This window comes from Lepus europaeus, chromosome 7 (assembly GCF_033115175.1).
Source record: "Lepus europaeus isolate LE1 chromosome 7, mLepTim1.pri, whole genome shotgun sequence".
Taxonomy (NCBI): domain Eukaryota; kingdom Metazoa; phylum Chordata; class Mammalia; order Lagomorpha; family Leporidae; genus Lepus; species Lepus europaeus.
The window spans coordinates 45,541,912-45,562,386 of record NC_084833.1 but is presented as its reverse complement, the minus strand read 5'-3'; the positions used below and the strand labels follow the sequence as shown (position 1 = coordinate 45,562,386).

The following is a 20,475-nucleotide window of genomic DNA, read 5'->3' as shown; positions in this document are numbered from 1 at the left end:
TCCATGGATTGGTTCACTCCCCAAAGACCAGGGCTGAGCCAGGCCGAAGCCAGGAACCAGGAGCTCCCGTCTGTGTCTCCCACGCGGGTGTCAGGGGCCCAGGCACTTGGACTCCCAGGCCATTGGCAGGGAGCTGGATTGGAAGTGCAGCAGCTAGGACTAGAACCAGCGCTTGTATCAGATCCCAGTGTCGCAGGTAGAGGCTTAGTCCACTGTGCTACAATGGCAGCCCCTGAAGTTTTAATTTTTTAGCCTAGATTCTTATAAATCTCACCTAGAAATGAAAAAGTTTTTGATAAGTTAAGATCATTTCCACTTGTTATTGACCAGTAGTTTCTTAATGCAGGCTTAGCAGACTGAGCTACTGAACAGTCTGTGCTCTTTAGAAACTTGAAGCACTGTGCTGCCCTCACAGATGTAACGTACCTGGGCTCCACAGCTGTTCACACACTGGGCCTGGCTTAGCAACTGAACCAGCAAGAGCTTTCCCCATCATCTGAGAACACTTACAAACCAAATTAACCATTATTAACACATTACACAAGTCATCAGTGATCTTAAACATTTAAATTCTCAATCCAATCTTCAGCCAGTTTTTAAGTCTTTCATCTTAATACTTTCAAGTCAAAAATCTCTACTCATTTAAAATTGAAATCACCAGACTGCTGATATTCTTAGATATGCTATGTGTTCTTGTTCAAAAAGCTGTTTGTTTATTTTCATTTGAAAGGCAGAGAGGCACAGAGAGATCTTCCATCCACGGGTTCACTCCCCTGCAGCTATCAGGGTTGGGTCAGGTCAGAGCCAGCACCAGCAACTGCATCATCAGGGTCTGCAGCAGGGACTCAGGTACTTGAGCCATCATCTGCTGTCCCCCAGAGTGTGCATCAGCAGGAAACTCTGTCAAAAGTGGGGTAGCCATGACTAACCAGGCACTCCCATACTGGATGTGAGCATCCCAAACAGACAAGCCACTGCCAGACATCACCCTCAAGTGTGTTTTTCTGTTAAAAATACACAGAGATCAACCCAATTATCACACAGCTTTTTTTTCTTAAGAAAAAAGCAGGTCGCCCTGCTTATGACGTATGTCCAAAATGGCGCCTGCTCTGTCTTGCTCGCCTTTGAGAGGTGAGCGGAGAGAGAGAAACTTGTGTCCGTATCAGTCACTTTTTTTATTTTTTTTTTCTCTCTCTTCTAGTTAGCCTGGTGAACTTTTCCCCACGGAGTTTCAAGCCTCGTTCCCTTTAGCCTCCTCTTTCCGCTTGCCTGCTGGTATCTCGGGCTATGGAGGTTCGGCTCACCTCGCGTTCCAGCGCTGGTGCGTTGAGTCTGCCGCTGGTGTCCCGAACTTGGGCTCCCACGCTCTCCACGCAGGTCCACTGTGAATCACTAGTTCCAGAAGAGTTTCCTCTGCTGTTTCTTCCCCTACTCTTCCTTGACCCTGCAGTATCTCCACTTATATTAAACTTTCTCTCCGCCCGGACTAAGTGTGCTCCCTGCCTATTCCGCCATCTTCAGATTTTTTACTTTTATTAAGAAATAACAGGCCAGCGCCGCAGCTCACTTGGCTAATCCTCCGCCTGCGGCGCCGGCACCCCGGGTTCTAGTTACAGGTGGGGCGCCGGATTCTGTCCCAGTTGCTCCTCTTCCAGTCCAGCTCTCTGCTGTGGTCCGGGAAGGCAGTGGAGGATAGCCCAAGTACTTGGGCCCTGTGGCCGCATGGGAGACCAAGAGGAAGCACCTGGCTCCTGGCTTCGGATTGGCATAGCTCTGGCTGTAGTGGCCGTTTGGGGGGTGAACCAATGGAAGGAAGACCTTTCTCTCTGTCTCTCTCTCTCTCAATGTCTAACTCTGCCTGTCAAAAACAAAACAAAACAAGAAATAACAAACATTTTGAAAAATAACTTTTTTAAAAAATGTTATTTAAGTTATACAAGTTTCATGTATTTCATATCTGCAGATTTAGGAACAAACAGTGATACTTACCACCCACACTCCAAACCGTCTTCCTCCTCCCTCTCCTATTCCTACTCTTTTTACAGGGCTATTTTCAGTTTACTGAGTTCTCATAAGGTTAACCATATACTAAGTAAAGAGTTCAACAAGTAGTATGAAGGAAAAAACCACTGTTCCTCAACAGAAGAGACAAGGGCTGTAAACAGTCATTGAATTTCAAAATGTTCATTTCACTCCAATATGTTACATTTTAGGTATTCTATTAGTTACCCCAAATCAGGGAAAACATATAGTATTTGTCTTTTTGGTACTGGCTTATTGCAGTAAGTATAATGGTTTCCAGTTGTATCCATTTTGTTGCAAAAGACAGGATTTCATTTTTCTTTCACCTGAGTGTTACTCCATAGTATCACACAGCTTTAATCTCAAGTATTTATGTCATGATTCACTTCATTATTGCTCACCTTTTTTTTTAAAGATTTATTTATTTGAAAGTCAGAGTTACACAGAGAGCAAAGAGGCAGAGAGAAAAGAGAGACAGAGAGAGGTCTTCCATCGATGTTTCAGTTGGCCGCAACAGCCAGAGCTGCACTGATCCAAAGCCAGGAGCTGCTTCTGGGTCTTCCACGCGGGTACAGGGGCCCAAGGACTTGGGCCATCTTCCACTGCTTTCCCAGGCCATACCAGAGAGCTGGATGGGAAGTGCAGCAGCCGGGTCTTGAACCGATGCCCACAGGGATGCTGGCGCTTCAGGCCAGGACGTTAACCCCTCACCTTTTTCAACCTTCCCCACATTTTAAAATTAGCTACTCTCAACTGAAGGTAGTAGGCATATCATCTCGGCTAGGCGCAGTTTTTCTGAGTCAGATCCAAGATTAGCACCCAGGGATCATCCAAGCGTGTTCCCTAATGATGGGTCCAGAGTCGTCTGAATGCCCTGCAGGCTCCTTCTGCTGCGCCCCTGGGGTCCTGAGCCCCTCCTCTGGAATTTCATTTCGCCACAGTAAACATAAATTTTCCTGGTTTCTTTCAAGTTTCCACCTTAATCACCTATTGGAACCTCTTTCGACATTTATTACCTGGCTCGGGTCTATGGACTTTTGTGCCTCATCCCAGGTTGTACCTCATTTCCTTTACCACTCGATTGGCTTCAACTAATGTCCTTGCTGCTCCAGTGCACTCTGCCTGCTTCCCACCTAGTTCCCGTCTGACCTGCAGCTGCGTGTCTGGAGTCATTTTACAGACAAATGGCACTTCCCCCTTGGTGGGCACCAGTGCACCAAACAACAAAACAGGAGCACAGAGAAGGGAAAGTATTACTTCTCCCTGCTGGGTGTCCCCCAGCTGCCGCTGGCATCACGGAATGCCTGAGTCCAGGAAATGGAGCCATGTCCTAAGGGCTCTTCCATCCTCTGGGTGAGCTTCCTTCTCAGGCAGCCGAGAATGGAGTAGCCACTCCCAGCTTTCGGCTTCCCTGGCATTTTTCATGCGTGTTTCATTCTTTGCAGCATCTCCTGGGTGGTCGTGTGAGTCTGGGGAGTATGATTTTAGGCAAAGTTAAGGAGGTCATTCCTGGGCTGCAGCATTGCTAAGGTGTTGGTGCACGGAGGCCAGGAGAGGCAGCTTATCCCACGTGCCCTGGTCTGCCAGCGCTGTTAGCACGGAGCATCACTTGGGGAGCTACTTTTCCTTAGGACCCATCTTGGGGCTCCCTGATTGGCAGCTCGTGATCATCTTTACCCTGGATTTTGGGAAGAGGACAAGTTGGAACTAAGTGATTTGATGTCTCAGTGGACTGGCCACATGCCCTTACAGCTTGGTGCTGAAAGGCCACAGGTGAAGAATGGGTACAATTTCAAAGCACAAAATCTGGGTCTTGGATTCATGGGCATCTGTTATTCACTCACCTTCTTGCTCCCCACCAGCCATGCCACTCTCCCATCAGCCTTTTCTTCTTCATCAGAATATAAGAAATTTCACATAGGCTGCAATCCTAACCCCAAAGGGCAGATGCAATAAAAGAGCCCTGGGATTTCCTTGTGATCATAACGGCAAATCTGAGTCCTTTCCATCCGTGACCCATGCCTTCTCCAGCAGAGCCCCAGGTGTGGTTCACGGCCTAGGTGAAACTGAGGCCCAGACGTTGTGACCTGTCAAGGAATAGGTAGGGCAGGGGACCTGGGCTCAGGATGCACTCCTGGTGGTGAGTTTGTGTCAGAAACCTGCCCTGCCCTCCACACATGGAAGTGTTTAGTAAGCACACTCAGCGTCTCTGAGATAGAGGGGACGTGGCCCACACAATGGGCCTGGCGTTGTAGCAGCATTGCCCAGCGTCTACATTGTGAAACACGGATAGCAGCCACCCATGGGAGTGAGTGAGTGAGTGTGAACGTTGAATAGCTGCCACGTGGCGTGGTTGCTCAGGGAACGGCCCCTGTTTTTGACAGGCAGCTTAGTATGAAGTAGAAACAGCATGTGTTCTGAAATTGTGCAGCCAGTTCCCAAACTGACCGAACCACATGGGTGGGGGAACTTATTTTTGATCCGTTGGTCCCATGGACAGGATATTGCCTACCTTGAGGTATGATAGGAGGGTTGGAGACATACATAATAATAAATGTATGGTATGTGGCCCTGTGCCTGATTCATGGTGAGCATTGAGTTGTGACCATAGGCAGGCCCTTGCATATATTTGGAAGGTTGGACAGACCTCCACCCGGAGAATAAGTGGAAAGCTGTAAAGGTGTCTAGAAGTGAACGCAGATATGTGGGACTGTGTAGGAATCGGTGTAGGGGATGGTTTGAGGGTGCTGAAGGATTTGGAGACGGCCTTCACGTGCAAATTTGGAGTAGGTGGCAGGCTGGGCAGAAGAAGCAGAATTACTGGAGGGAGGTTTGCTGAGTTCTGCGAGCTCTGAGACCCTGGGGACCCATGTGCATTGAGCCATGTACACAGCTTTGGGAGCCCTCACACTTCCTGCCTAATCTTGGGAGCCAGCTGCACTCATCTTCCTGGCCCTGCTGGGGAACCTTGCAGGTGGGCTTGTGGAAGGTACAGGGGAGTGTTGAAGGGAGAGGTGATGAGAACAGGTTTTCAGTAAGCCTTTGTCTTCCTGCCTGATCAGCAGAGCTCAGCATGTGCAACAGGTGTCTTACACGCTGCTGCAACCACTGGAGCCTCTTTGGGGCTATTTGTGTGTGCAGGGAAGGGGGAGTTCTCGTGGCTTCTGAAATCTCGGCTCCCGGCATTTCTCAGGCTTCGTGCTGTCTTTTTGTAGGGCTTTCAACAAGACACAGGGTGGAAGGCGGGCTGGTGGAGTAATGTGATGAAGTCAGGGCTTTGGTGTCGGATCTGCCACTCCTGGCTATGTGACCTTGAACCTGGGCCTGCCACCTCTCCAGCCTTGACTTTCTCCTGGGCAAGTGGCCCGTGTCGTATCTGATATGTCCCGAGCACCGACAAAATGGAAAACTCTGTAGCATCACAGTAAGGAGAGATGATGACCCTGGTGTCAGAATGGCTGGATCTGGATCCACTCCACTTCTCAGGAGCTGTCTGGCCTTGTGCCAAGCATCTCACCTTTCTTAGCTTCCATTTTCCCACCTGTGCAATAGAAAAATGGTGGCATTGATTGCATTGCACTTGTCACAGTGATGTTTAGAAGCTTACTTTATAGACTGTTTAGTCCTGTGAGTTTCATTCAGCAAGTGTGTACACGTCACCCTGCAACCACATAGTATAATAGAGCATGATGCATGTTGATGAGTAGTGATGACGGGTGGCTTTTCTGTGGAGGTGACACTTCCGAGGTCTGAAAGACAAGGAAGCAGGACAAGTATCAAGGGACAGGGACAGCCAATGCAAAGCCTTGAAGACGGGAACAGTCTTGGCCTGGAAGGAACAGAAGCCCATGGGATTCAAGCCCCAGCCCACAATGGAGAAGCAGGTAGAAAACAGGACCAGAGAGGGAGGCCAGATCAGAGGGTAGCAGGAACCAGTGTAGGGAGTCTGGTTTTTAAGTAGCTGAGAAGTTACCTGAGGGTCTACAGCAGTGGAAGGAGAGAACATGATTCACATTGCACAAAGATCATTCCAGCTGCCATGGGGAGAATGGATTGTTCAGAAGCAGAGTGGAATGCAGAGAGCTTCTACTCTATTTGCAGTAACCCAGCCAGAGTGGACAACACCCTGAGCTGTGGGACAGCAGACTGTGCCCATCTGGATATATTTTGCAAGTATGAAGGCTCTTCGAGATATGTGCAGAAAATGTATGTTCTGGGAAAAAAAAAACTATTTGTAGATTTCAAACTTTTTCATCAAAATAAACCTTTTAAAGATGTAATTATTTTATTTATTTGGAAGACAGATCTTTGATTCACAAGTTGATTTCCCAAATGCCCACGACAGCTGAAGCTGGAACAGGCTGAAGCCAGAAGCCGGAGCTCCACCCAGATCTCCTGTGTGGGTGGCAAGAACCCAAGTACCTGGTCCATGATCCGCTGCCTCCCAGGCACATTAGAGGAAGCCGATCAACAGCAGAGTAGCCAGGACTTGAACAGGCACTGATATGGGACGTGGGTGTCCCAAGCCACAGCTGATTAACCTGTTGCACCACAATACCCACTGTCCCAGTCTCTCTTAATAGTATTTTCCACAGACTTTGTGAAGTGTCCTTGTAGAGGTGATAGGAGCAGGTACTGAGTTAAATGCAGTGGTGTGTTGGGAGGTCAGGAGCTGGAAAGGAGGGGGGTTGCTAGGAGAGTGGTTTGAGCAGCAGGAGAAGGGCTCAGTTGGTGTGAGGGCTGGCCAGTGAAGTACTCGGTTTTACACGTGGAGTCAGAGCTCTGATGGAGGCTGACTATTGCGTTTTCCTTCCTCTGGAGCCAGAGAACTCAACCAGCAGCTCTTCTGCCCACTCCGACCCCTAGGGAGGGGCTGATGTTGAATCCTTGCCTGCACCCTGTCCGCTCTAGTCACCTAACTCCTTGTTACTACGCTGCTACTAGGACTGGGGAGGAGCAACTGGGTTTTATAAAGTTCCCCAGGTGAAGCTGAAGTTGGCATAGGGTGTGGTGTGTGCAGCCACCTTTCTCCGTGGAAGCATCCGCACTATGGGGGAAGGTGTGTAGCAGTCATTCAAGACAGCACAGATGGATGTTGCTCTTGGAGATGAACCCCTGAAGAGGCAAAAAACGTTGTCTGGGGCTTTATGCTGTCGTCTGGGTCCTTCCGGGGATGGTGCATGTGGTCAGTGCGAGCTGAGGAGCTGACGCTCAGGATGTGTTTGTCTTGGCAGCTGGGATGACAGCAGCTCCGTGAGCAGCGGCATCAGCGACACCATAGACAACCTCAGCACCGATGACATCAACACCAGCTCCTCCATCAGCTCCTACGCCAACACACCTGCCTCCTCTCGCAGAAACCTGGACGTGCAGGTAAGATACACGGGGCCTCCACCAGCAGGGGGCGCTGGCCTTGTAGGGTGAGAGGACTGTTTGGAGTGGGCAGAGTCCCAGGGAGATGAGATGAGGCTCAACCTGTGGCTGCCTGTGCTCTCATCTCATTGACTCTGGCCTCCACCTGCAAGGAAAGGAAGTCAGCATAGGGAGCCTCGCTCTTGTGGCCGTGGCAGATGACATCTCTTCCCAGGACCTCTAATTCATAGCTCATTTAAAGACTTATTTATTTATTTGAAAGGCAGAGTTACACAGAGAGAGAGATTCCATCTGCTGGTTCACTTCCCACATAGCTGCACCAGCCAGAGCTGGGCCGATCTGAAGCCCAGAGCCAGGAGCGCCTTCCGGTTCTCCCACATGGATGGCAGGGGCCCAAGACAGATGGGCCATCCTCCACTGCTTTCCCAGCAGCAGTAGCAGGGAGCTGGACCGGAAGTGGAGCAGCTGAGACTCAAACCAGCACCATATGGGATGCTGGTGTCACAGGCAGTGGTTTTACCCACTACACCACAATGCTGGCTCCCATATGTCATCTAAAAAGCAAACAGAAAAGTAGTAAGAAGGTGGTTTTTAGCCTGGAAGGTGTGTCCCCTTGGCAGTGAGCCACTGCTGTCCAGTGGTGTATGCTGATTGCACAGAACAGAGACTGATAATCCCAGACAGAAACTCTGCATGTCCTGCCCTGAGGTTGGGAACTGTCCATCTGTGGGTCCTGCCCCCTGCCAATGTGAATTATGTAGCCCACTGTGTTACTCTTCTTCTAAACCAGATCCCATATTGAATTTGAAAAACTGTCTTATTTCACTGAAAATGTATTTCTAGTTTCTCTTGGAAAATAAGAACATATTGCTGTGCCCGGCAACAATTAGCAGATATCCATCCCCTTCAGACAGATCACTCATGGTCCCGTATGCCCCAGCTGCTCTCTTTAAAATGCAGTGATTAAGGGCCGGTGCCGCAGCTCACTAGGCTAATCCTCCGCCTTGCAGCGCTGGCACACCGGGTTCTAGTCCCGGTCGGGGCACCGATCCTGTCCCGGTTGCCCCTCTTTCAGGCCAGCTCTCTGCTATGGCCCGGGAGTGCAGTGGAGGATGGCCCAAGCCCTTGAGCCCTGCACCCGCATGGGAGACCAGGAGAAGCACCTGGCTCCTGGCTTCGGATCAGCGTGGTGCACCGGCCGCAGCGTGCCAGCTGCGCCGGCCATTGGAGGGTGAACCAACGGCAAAGGAAGCCCTTTCTCCCTGTCTCTCTCTCTCTCACTGTCCACTCTGCCTGTCAAAAAAAAAAAAAAAAAGCTAAATGCACCCTTGCGCCAGTAGTCACCAAGATTCCTAATGCGGTGGTTTCTTTAAATGGACTTTTGGTGACAGTTCCTTCGTTCCTATCCAGGGACCATCTCAAAAATATTTAAGTCAGTGTAATTTGCAGCCTCCGCCCTCTTCTCTATATCACTCTGGGCCAAGGAATGCTAAGGGCCATTACTCCTCTCTGAGCAGCATCAGGTGGCTGGGAGGTGTGTGTTGCCCCCTTCCCATGAGCCGCTCCTCCTGTGCTGTAGCTCAGATGCTTGTCACAGGTGGGTTCCCCCTGTGCCACACAAGACATGGGGGTGGGGGGCAGGAAGAAGCAGTTTGGTGCATCCGTCAGGAAAGTGAGTTGAGGACAGGTGGCCCACGTGGGTGTTACATGTACGCGACAGAGGGGTCACTGTCTGGAGCAGCACAGTTGCCGATTCAGAGAGGAGGGGACGATGCTGATGGAGGAGCTCTGGCTGGCGATGGAGGGTCCCTTTGCCCAGGAGGGACCCTGCTGCCTCAGGGGCATTGGAGAGCATTGAGTGCACCCTGGACAGGGCACACGTGCCTGGCTGCCCAGCACCCGCCCTCTGCACTCACTGCCCCACCACGCGCTGGGCAGGGAGTCCCCAAGCTCGAGGCCCTGCAGCCTCTGCACCGCCCTGCTCCAGGGGAGCTGGTGAATTTTGGGGGGCAGCCCCAGATGGTGGCATCGGGGGCAGGTGTGGACGTTGGAGGAGGCAGCTGGTCTTGAGTGGAGCTCCTCACTCTGCTGTAGCTGGATCAGCTAGTCAGCCTCTCGGGTCTCTGTGCCTCCTCATCCATAAATGATGGTACCCAGGCCTGTGCAGTGGGGTGAGGGTGATTGTAAATGCAAGAGAGCCATGTGGCACTTGCTCTGAATGGGCCACTCACAGCACCCAGCCTCCACGGCTGCCCTGGGACAACCTCCTCCCTCCCTCTGCCTGCCCCTGTCCTCTGGATCACCTGCCTGTCTGCCTCCCCCTGCCCCCTCCCCCACAGCACACCAGTCACTACAAGTTGACTACTTTTTTCCTGGATTTTGTAGTTTCAAAGCAATTCATCTTGTATTTCTCAGTGTTTTATCCCGGGGCCAGTGTGCCGTCAGCAGAAGGCTCTGACAAAACACACATATCCGTCCCCCACATCATCTGTGTCCTTGACCTTTCCGTGGTCCCTCTAGGTTCTGTGGAAGGCACCACTCAAGGTGCTGAGGTGTAAAGAAGTGTGTCTCTCGTTTGCAGTGTGCCTGCGATGTTTAAACACAGACATGCACACATGGACACTTGCGAGGGAAGAATGACAATTGCATGTCTGTTCAGTATTTGCTACTCAAGGAAAGCATGGTCTCAAGTGAGCCTAAGTCCCTCAGGTCTAGGATTGTGGTGTGGTTGCGCGGAACGGTTTGCCCAGGGACAAGGAGGGGGTCCCTTCTGCCGCCAGGAGGTGCTGCTGCTGGCGTTGGGCAGTTAGTCTTCCTCCTTCAACCTGCATTTTCCTGGTGTGAATAACAGAGCCTCAGAGGCTAAGGCAAGCTAAGAACATGTGCAGCGCAGGGCTCAGGGCCTGTCCAGGGAAGTGGCAGGAGATGATATTGATGCCAGTTAATTACTTCTGTTATTTCCTGGACGCAAACTTCTCCCAGTTCTACTGTAGGTCTGCAGGAGACACGGACACGAAGGGGAGCTCTCGCTGATTTCTAGAAGCGTGTGATGCAGTAGCAGGAAAGGACAGTCCCTGTTCACCCTCTGGCAGGACAGAAGTGGGCTCAGCAGTCAAGAGGGACATCAGAGTGCTGGGGACGCTCCAAGGGGGACAGCTGGTGATGAGCGCGGCTGCTCTTGACTGAGTCTCTCCGCGTGTAGCCCGCTCACTGAATCCCTCAGCCACTCACCGAGAGACAGTTGTTAGCATTCCTGTTTTATTTGGGAGGTAACACTCTCAGGGAGGTGAAGAACCTTTATCCAGGGCCACCCACAGCACCCAAGTGGCAGCGCCCGGGCTCTGAGCTCCTGCCTGTCCAAGTGCAGAGTCATCTTCTTCCGCATCAGGCAGGTCTCCCACTCCTCGCCTTCCCTTGGAGCGCCCTTACATGCGGCTTATTTCTCCGCCTTCCTGTCCAGGTCCAGGCAGGTGCAGTAAGAACGTCCTTCAGAGCAGAGGGGCCGTCGAGAGGGGAGCAGCTGGCCCAGGCACGGAGAGGCCAAGGTGGAGGAGGGCCGAGCCCTTGGAACTCCCCATGTAGTTGTCCCGCTGGCCCTCCTGCCGGAGAGGCTAGGATTCTCTGGTTTCGAATCCCGAGGGGCATCACCACGCGACCTGGCACAGGGCTCCAGAGGTTTTGCTCAGGGGATGTGAACTCAGAGCCAGCAGGTGGCCCAGGACACACGCCCAGCAGAGAAGGTAGCGCCCTGGACTGATTGGTTAATCATTTGTCCCAGGGGGAAGAGAGTCAGGCCACTATCTCGGGCCTGGGTCTTGAGCTCTGTCTCTGCCATCAGCAGAATCAGGATGCTAGGGTTCCCTGTCGGAGACTGGGCAGGAGCTAGGGGCAGGGTTGGAGAGCAGCAGCCAGCCAGTCTGAGAAGAGAATCTCGTGGGTGTGGGTGTTGTATGAGGCACTGCTGGACATGCAGAAATGTCTCCTGCCCTGAGCGTATCCATCAAGGAAGACAAGGCGGGTGGTGTAGTGGTTCACGTGCGGACTCTACGATTGCACTCCCTGCTTCCTTGCTGTGTGAGCCTGGGCAGCCTCCTTTTCCACTCTGTGCCTCAGGTTTTGCCTGCACAGTTGAGAATGTGAACCGTGACTTCCTCATTGGTTTTCATGAGGATTAGAATACAGGCCCCATGGGAGGCTCAGTGCCTAGCACATAGCAAGAGCCCAGTAGACTTTAGTCGTTCTGCTGCCATCACCAGCAGCACTGGTGCAGCTTTTGTGTGTGTGTGGTGGGGAGGCTGTAAAGAATCAAGCATACAGTAACCTAGAGTGTGGCATGCACTGACTTTTTTTTTTTTTAAGATTTTATTTATTTTACTTGAGAGTTAGAGTTATAGACAGTGAGAGGGAGACACAGAGAGAAAGGTCTTCCTTCCGTTGGTTCACTTCCCAGATGGCCACAATGGCTGGAGCTTCGCCGATCTGAAGCCAGGAGCCGGGAGCCTCCTCTAGGTCTCCCACGTGGGTGCAGGGGCCCAAGGACTTGGGCCATCTTCTACTGCTTTCCCAGACCATAGCAGAGAGTTGGATTGGAAGTGGAGCAGCTGGGGCTAGAACCGGCACCCATATGGGATGCCGGCACCGCAGGCGGAGGATTAACCTACTGCACCACGGTGCCGGCCCCGATGCACTGACTTTTTGTACCCTTTGGGCCATATTAGAATATATTAGTACACTGGATCTTAGCCAAAAGGCCAGGAAGATGTTAGAATGCACTTGTACATAAGTGCCACAAGGTCACTGATTCGTACTTGCTCCTGTGTTTTCCCCAGTGTGAATGAGCTTGCCTGGCACATGGGGGCACCCACTAAATACTTGTTGAGTAAATGATTCCAATGCCACGCTGTCTCCTGCCTCAGGGCCTTTGCACATGCAGCTCCTCTGCCTGGCATGCTATTCCCTAAACTCTTCCTTACAAAGTTTATTCTCAGTCTTTATAGCACTTCATTCAAAAGGCCTTGCCTGAGCACCATCCCTTCCCCCAGCCACCTAAGTTAGGTCCGTGTCTGTATTTCTCTCAAACTCCTTGTCCCTTGCCTTATAATAACATTCATCACCCACAGTTGCACACTGACTTGTGTTTGTGTATGTACTCCTGCCTTTTTCCCAGGATCATAAACTCCATGAGGGGTGGGAATCTGCTTATCCACAGGCCCCCAGGGCTTCCATGGTGCCTGGCCAACAGTGGGCATTGAGTGAGGTCTGGTTGAATGACCACACTGCAGGTGTTCGGAGGAAGGAAGCGCTGGGTGGGGGCGGGTAGCTTCAGTTGCTGCTCATCTGTGTGATTTAGGAGATATCTTCCTTACCCTCCCTGAGAGATGAGGACAAGCGCTTCCGTAACCTGAGAAGCTGTTCTCATGGCTCATTCACTTGCTCACGGCCTTGACTCTGCTTCTGCTCTGTGTCCGGACGTGTGGGCACTCCCCTCGCTGGTTCCCCTGGCCACAGCTGAACAGGGAGCTTCGTGATCAGGGAGCCTGGTCTTGTCCTCCTTGTGTCCCTGGCTGGGATGTGTGTGTGCTCCAGTAGTGACCAAACCAGGGCACCTGGAGGTGGCTGTGATGGATGAATGGAATCCACCAGGGAGGAAGGGTTGGGAAGAGAGAGAGAAAGGCGTTACCCTCGGGCTGCCTGCCTCTATGTAGCCGCTGCATCTCGTGGACACAGGCTCTTGTGCTACTCTTGGGTGACAAGCCAGGTGTTCATTTTAATCCCCTCCTTGCTGGTGTTGTCTGCTTGTGGCAGCCAGGCCTGGCAGCTGCAAGACTTGTGTCCCAGGGTAAGCACCCTGACCTCCCTCCCTGCTGGTTGTGTTGTCCCTTCTGGCACGCAGGGACCGACCACAGACCCCGGGGAGGCCTCCAGTGCTCTCTACACCTTTTAGTGCAGCCAATCATTAACATCACACTTCTGCCCCCTCCCGGGTTCTGTGGCCAGCGGGTCAGGGCTCTTCTAAAGAAAGCTGGCTCATTAGATCCCGTGTCTGAACGGAATCACAGCCAAGCAGTGGCATATCAATGAAGCCGGCGGGGGTGGGAGCAGGCTCTGCTGACTTTTAGCACTGAGGGGGAAGTGCGGCTGGAGGACCCGTTCCCTCCAGCTCGCGGCTCTCCCGATTCAACGTGGAACTGGCGGCCCCCCTCGCTCCCTCGCTCCCTCGCTCCCTCGCTCCCTTGGTGGGTGTGTTAGACTGTGGTGCTGAGCTGGATCCAAGGACCGTGCTGCCAGCAGAGTGATAGGAAGACAGCAGAACAAAGGGAAACAGGCGCGGAGGCTGGATGTGGGTCGGAGATCGGCTGCTGGAGTTGGAGGAGGCTTGGCTGCAAGTGACAGAGGATGGGTGGCTCGCTCCCACACGTCCCCACCGGCCCTGCCGTGTCTCCTCTTTATCCCTGGGACCCTTTCTGCTCCTCCCTCACTCCCTTCTAAGAAGACAGCTCGTTTCTTCACTTTTCATGCCAAGAAAAGCCCAGGCTAGTCAGCACAGGAGCCCCGATATTTTTGGAGTGATTATCTGTCTTTACCCCTTCACTGCTCCGGGGCGTTGACTTGTGGGCCTGCGGCGAGAGGGGCTTCCCAGGCTGGGGTCTGGGCTGGGCTAACCCCGGGCGTCTCTCTCCGCAGACAGATGCAGAGAAGCACTCCCAGGTGGAGAGGAACTCGCTGTGGTCAGGTGATGACGTCAAGAAATCAGACGGAGGGTCAGACAGCGGCATAAAGATGGAGCCAGCTTCCAAGTGGAGGCGCAATCCTTCCGATGTGTCCGACGAGTCTGACAAGAGCACATCGGGCAAGAAGAATCCCGTCATCTCGCAGACGGGCTCGTGGCGGAGGGGCATGAGCGCACAGGTGGGCATCACCATGCCGAGGACGAAGCCGGCTGCCCCAGCGGGCACGCTGAAGACCCCAGGCACAGGTGAGTGAGAGGCCAGCGCCGCCTTGCATCTGCAGTTGTCAAGCTGCTGCCCAAAGCCGTGGTCATCCTAGCAGGGGCTTGATGCCGTAGGTGTCTTCCTAGGGTCTGTACCCTGCCGAACGTGGACTTGCATCCAGCTTCACCTCCCTCCCTTTTCCTAAATGGAAGTACCGACATGTGTGAGCCTCTCACATTCTTAGGAGTGTTCAGCTACCCCTGCATATTGAATCAGCTGAAGTCTATGCTAGCTAGGAACTAGTGCACTGGGTGCAAGCTATTCATTGGCGTGACTTTATAAGATGTTGATGTGTTGAACTCACGGTGCCCGTGATCTAGGGTTTACATGAGGACAGGCGTACACCCCAGAAGTAGCCTTTTAATGGACAGTGCATGAAGGGTCTGTAAAAGGCAGGGTCCTTCCCCATCCCCCAGGCTTTGCCTTATCCTGGGAAATTTCGACTGCTCTGCAAATGCATAAAATCAGCAACATCTCCCAAAAGGCTCACCGTGACAACAGTAGATGAGATTATCTTCATTAAAAGCTCTTCCTCTGCTTTGCAAAGGCACCGCGTTCCTGGAGGGAAGAGCAAGGCCTTCAGAAGAAGGGGGGAGCATCTTACCCAGAAGGCTGGAGGAGGCGGGGTCTTGGTTTGCAGGCTGACCTCGGTGGCTTCTCTTGTAGGGAAAACGGACGACGCAAAGGTGTCTGAGAAAGGAAGACTCTCGCCCAAAGCCTCGCAGGTGAAGCGCTCCCCATCAGACGCCGGTCGCAGCAGCGGCGATGAATCCAAAAAGCCCCTTGCCAGCAGCTCCAGAACGCCCACTGCCAACGCCAACAGCTTTGGGTTCAAGAAGCAGAGCGGTTCGGCCGCCGGGCTGGCCGTGATCACAGCCAGCGGGGCCACTGTCACCAGCCGGTCAGCCACGCTGGGCAAAATCCCCAAGTCCTCCGCGCTGGTGGGTCGATCTGCTGGTCGGAAGGCGAGCATGGATGGGGCCCCAAATCAGGACGATGGGTATCTGTCCCTCAGCTCCCGGACAAACCTGCAGTACCGGAGCCTGCCCAGGCCCAGTAAATCCAACAGCCGCAACGGGGCCGGGAACCGGTCTAGTACCAGCAGCATCGATTCCAACATCAGCAGCAAGTCGGCAGGCCTGCCGGTGCCCAAGCTGAGGGAGCCCTCCAAGACGGCCCTCGGCAGCTCTCTGCCTGGCCTCGTCAACCAGACGGACAAGGAGAAAGGCATCTCATCAGACAACGAGAGCGTAGCCTCCTGTAACTCGGTGAAAGTGAACCCAGCAGCTCAGCCCGTGTCCGGCTCAGCTCAGGCCACTCTGCAGCCAGGGGCCAAATACCCAGATGTGGCCTCTCCCACGCTCCGCAGGTAAGTGGGTCTGTGGTGCTGAGCAGAACTGGAATAGGGGGGCTGACAGCCTGGATTAATAAGTTTCCTGTTTCTTAGTTAAAGCAGCCTCTGTCTTCCCCCACTGCAGTCCTTGGGTGAGGCTGTCTGATCAGACCCTGCCAGCAGGTTTTCAGTTGGCAGATTATTTTCCCATGGTGGGATTAAGAAACAGAAGCTTCCGGAGTCAGTCATGTTGGGTTCAAATCCCGAGTCCATTTTACCTATCACGTAGATGCTTTTAACAATTTGGCTGTTTCCTCATCTGTAAAATGGGAATGATGCTTTCCTCGGGGTCTCATAGAAGTTCAGCTTTGTAGCCCTGTCTGGCCACAGTAAGTAAGCATTCAGCAGAAGTTGGCTACCATCCAAAACGAGGCCTGATGCACCTTAGACCTGGCTGAGTAGTAGCTCACAGGAAACAAATTTTTTCTCCTGTCTTTGTAATTTTGTGACTGAGTTTCCATACTGTGGCATAGACCTATGCCAGAATTTTTCTAAAATAGTTCAATATCCTCACATTATTTATACTGCAAGTTAGGATCTCATTTTCTCCCATTGCTACACCGGGTACAAGTTTTGAGTGTGCAAATATTATTTGCTGGGTTTTGTTTTAAACAGTGTCTTTTGGAGATAATGCAATCAGCTTTTTCCTTTTGATTGCATGTCACTGTAATCCCCACTGGAGCAGCCCCAAACCGCGTCTAGTTAGGTTAGAGCTCATCCCGTCTGCCCAGGAAACTCCCTACCAGAGAAAAGAGTAAGACTCCGGGATAGAACACTCCGATGCGACAACAGCAAGCGTCACACGCACGGGCACATATTGGGGACGCGCAGGATTGCTTGAAGAGACTTTGGAAGCGGCGTTGCACGGGCAGGGTGTGAAGAAGCCGTTCGTTCACTGTTCTTTGTCTAGACTTGAGTATTAGAGTTTCAGTAATGATTATTCTGCAGGGGGAAGGTCCTGTTGGGCTTCTCTTTGTTGTTCTAACAGATTGCCTTGTAAATGAAAATTTTCTGTGCTTCTTGCCCTAAGTATTATAGGTAATATGCACTCTTTGGTATTATGGATTTCTTTTTAGTAACTACAAAGGCATTTTATGAGACCCTCGGGCTAATGTAATAGGACACTTGAAAATGCAGGCGGCTCCTCCCGTTCTGCATTGAGCACCTTTCAGTCCATTCCTGGTGAATGACATTTTCCCCTCAATCATTGAGGCATTCTCAGTTCTCTTCACGTGCACTGGGGTGGAAAAGAGAACTCTTAGGTGAAGGGCGATAGACAGCTCCCTTCAAATGGTGTGGGGGACTGACACAAGGTGGGATGACTTCTGTGTGGTTATGCACAGCAGGTGTGAGGAGCAACGTGGGTCCCACTTTGGTTTCCTAACAACCAGAAGAGCTCGGCAGTGGAGCGAATTACCCTGTGAAGTAGTGAGGTCCCTGTCAGTGGGAGTGTGTAAGCATTCTGCAGCCAAGTTTTGTCATTGTGTCACCAGGAGAAAAACGTTTCTCTTCTCCACCAGACACTGCCATGAGGATTGATGGGTGGTTAGAGGATGTGTTTGTCTTTACAATAATTGAGGTGCATAGGGCTGTTTGGAAAGGACCAAGATGAAATCCACACCACAGAAAGCAGCGGGGTGAAAGGCACCCTGCCCGTCTTGATGCGCAGTAATTTTGTTCCTTTCCGGAGTTGCTTATCCCATGTGGGTTTAGTGGGTGGAGTCGAGCCCTTGGTTCTGGCTCTCAGAGGGTCTCACCATTCCCCCAGGGGACTCTGCCAGTGGAAGAGGCGGTCTCAGGGTCAGTCTGATAGCACAGGCAAAATGACACCAGGTGGCATGCCTGTGTGTCTGTCATAGAGACACTGTTCACTCCCAGTGTCCGGTCTACCATCTTGGGAGCCCAGCCAGATTGCTTTGTCTGTCGCTGGCAGTACAAGCCATCCGACTCTGATCACTGCACCTGGCTGGGCAGGCTTCTCCCTGGGATTGAGCTGGTGGAGCTCTAGACCCCTGATCTTGACACTGTGGGATCAGAGACCAGATCCCTTGGAGCTGAGCTGTCTGTCGTGGCCAGGGTGCGTGCTGCTCTGTGATGGTGAAGACCATGAAGACAGCTCTTTTTCCCTCTGTCTTCCCGGGCCAGGACACTTTTCTGTGTAGTCATTTGGGGGAAAAAAAAAGATTAGGGGAAACAAGATCTTGGGCTAGAGCATACAGGCCTGTAGATGATCAGCCCCCATCACCTTAGGCTCAGCCACAGTCTAGAACTTGAAGAGAGCGCCTTGCAACACAGCAGCGTCGGGGCCGCTTTCTGGCTGCCCTGTCCCCGTGGAGGGCCGCTAGCCACCCCAGTGCCAATGCCTGTCTCCCTGCCTGGGGACCCCTCCACCCTTCTTTAACAGCTCGGCGCCCCTCTGCGCTGGGAGGCCGACCCACACAGCCCTTTGTCTCTCCACAGACTCTTCGGTGGGAAGCCTACCAAGCAAGGGCCCATCGCCACGGCTGAAAACATGAAAAACTCGGTGGTCATCTCGAACCCTCACGCCACCATGACCCAGCACGGCTCCCTGGACTCGCCCTCGGGCAGCGGCGTCCTGAGCAGCGGCGGCAGCAGCCCTCTCTACAGCAAGAACATGGACCTCAACCAGTCTCCTCTAGCCTCCAGCCCCAGCTCCGCCCACTCAGGCCCCTCCAACAGCCTCACGTGGGGCACCAGTGCCAGCAGCTCCTCGGCCGTCAGCAAGGACGGCCTGGGCTTCCAGTCTGTCAGCAGCCTCCACACCAGCTGTGAGTCCATTGACATCTCCCTCGGCAGCGGAGGGGGCCTGAGCCACAACTCCTCCACGGGCCTGCTCAGCTCCTCCAAGGACGACTCCTTGACTCCCTTTGTCAGAACCAACAGTGTGAAGACCACACTGTCAGAAAGGTCGGTGCTGTGCCGAACCCCACCCCTCACCCTCTCTGGGAAAGCCCCCCTCCCAGTTGTAAAAAGATTCTGGTTGCAAGCGCCAGGGCTAATTAACCTCCGCCAGGGAGTTTGCTCTCATTGTGATGACTGCTGTCTTTCACGGGGAAGCCAGTTTGGGATGGAATTAAGCTCTTCTTCCTGTTCTCTGTCTTTTCCTCTGTGGTTATCCTTGGTGGTTAGAGCTGCCCAGAGTCCCTTCGGGGCGGATCTATGCCATGGTTTGAAGTGGCCCTCAGCCTTTGAAATCCTTCCACTGCTCTATCTGTTTGTCCACTGCTTCTCTCCCCCTCCCCTTGGCTTGTACGAGCCCAGTTGGTGGCCCCTGGCCACCACAGAGCGTGTCCACGTCATTGCATGCTTGGTAGAGTCCGTGGTTATCATGGCACACCCCTTCCTGAAAAGCCTGCTGGCCATCGTGGTGGGAAATCGAGAACCTAAAATTATCCCCCGAGCTCCGGATTTCACTGCAGTAGTGAACGTGTGCATACAGGGAAGAAAGCCATGAGAAGAATGTTCGAATCACTGTACGTAACCACGCCTCTCCTTGCTTCCAGTCTAATGTTCCCTCTCTTGTTTTCTACCTGCCTGGACTTCTAGCCCTCTCTCTTCCCCTGCTGCTAGCCCTAAGTTCTGCAGAAGTACCTTGCCCAGGAAACAGGACAGGTAATGACATCGTAGGCCGCGCACCCACCAAGCCCCAGGCCTCCTCGGCCCCCCCGCTTTGTGGAGCCCGATGATTTTCTGCAAGGCTATTGGCCCAAGGCTTCCGCTTGTGTTTGTGGCTCTAGTGTGGTCTGTGCACCCCGACATGCCAGTGAATGTCTGCTCCGCTGCCCGCTAAAGCCCAAGGAGAGGTGGGCCTGCGCTGGCCCCTTCGGGCCTCAAACCCCACACTTGACCTTGGGCGGCCGGAGCTCTCCCTGGCATCTCCTGTGGCCCCCTGTGGCATGTTCCTGCCCATACCCCTCTGCCCTGCAGCTTCCTGCCTCTCCTTCCTTTTTCCCACCACAGCCCGGCACTGATCTACCACCTGCTCTTAGCCGGCCTCACCTCTGCCTCCCTGCCCCGCTCCCCGCGCAGCTGGCTCTTGTCCCTCTCAAAGGGCCTGGCTGCTATGGGCTCATGTGTCTTGCAGGCTGTTGTGTTCTGTGTGCCCAGTTCCTCTAATGATCATGAGAGAGAGTTTGTGCAGTGGGGGAGACTTGACGAAGGAAGCAGCCTGTGTTGGCCTCCAGCTGTGGGTGGGCCTCAGGGAGGGATCTTGACCTTAAATTCGTGGGGGCGGGACAGCTTGGCCAAACACAGCAAGCAGATGTTGTTTCATGCTAGGGGAAAAAAAAAGGATGAAAACCCTCTTCGCCTCATCAACAGCAAAAACCTTGTTTTTGTGAGACTCGCAAAGCCAGCCTTTAAACCCTTGTTCTTTGGAAATCCAAATGCCTTGACTTTATCAGTCAGCAAGTTGTGACACGCCTGACTCAGGCCCGGGGCTCAGCTCCCAGCGACGCCCAGGGAAGGCTGCAGGAATCGAGAGGGACCTGGAATTCACTTCGTTCCAGATGAATTCCAAATATGCAGACTGCTGGCCTCTCAACTCTCCAACGAGTCCTCTCTCCCACTTGAAGTCACCGCCTATGGCATTTAGGGAAAGGGCCGGAGGTGGAGGAGCACTGTGGGTCCCTGGAAAGCTGGGGCTCACGCTCGGGCTTGGGGTAGCGTGCGCCC

At 53.0% G+C, this 20,475-nt stretch overlaps 1 protein-coding gene across 2 annotated transcripts in view; it reads left to right on the top strand.

The window, feature by feature from the left end:
* NAV2 (neuron navigator 2) overlaps window positions 1-20,475 on the top strand; it is a 406,486-nt gene that overhangs the window by 320,405 nt on the left and 65,606 nt on the right. For both annotated transcript variants that reach the window (XM_062196388.1, XM_062196387.1), the window contains 5 exons: window positions 7,257-7,395; window positions 14,080-14,371; window positions 15,054-15,756; window positions 18,241-18,708; window positions 19,348-19,413. In XM_062196388.1, the coding sequence (XP_062052372.1) occupies window positions 7,257-7,395; window positions 14,080-14,371; window positions 15,054-15,756; window positions 18,241-18,708; window positions 19,348-19,413 (1,668 nt within the window). The remainder of the gene's footprint in view (window positions 1-7,256; window positions 7,396-14,079; window positions 14,372-15,053; window positions 15,757-18,240; window positions 18,709-19,347; window positions 19,414-20,475) is intronic.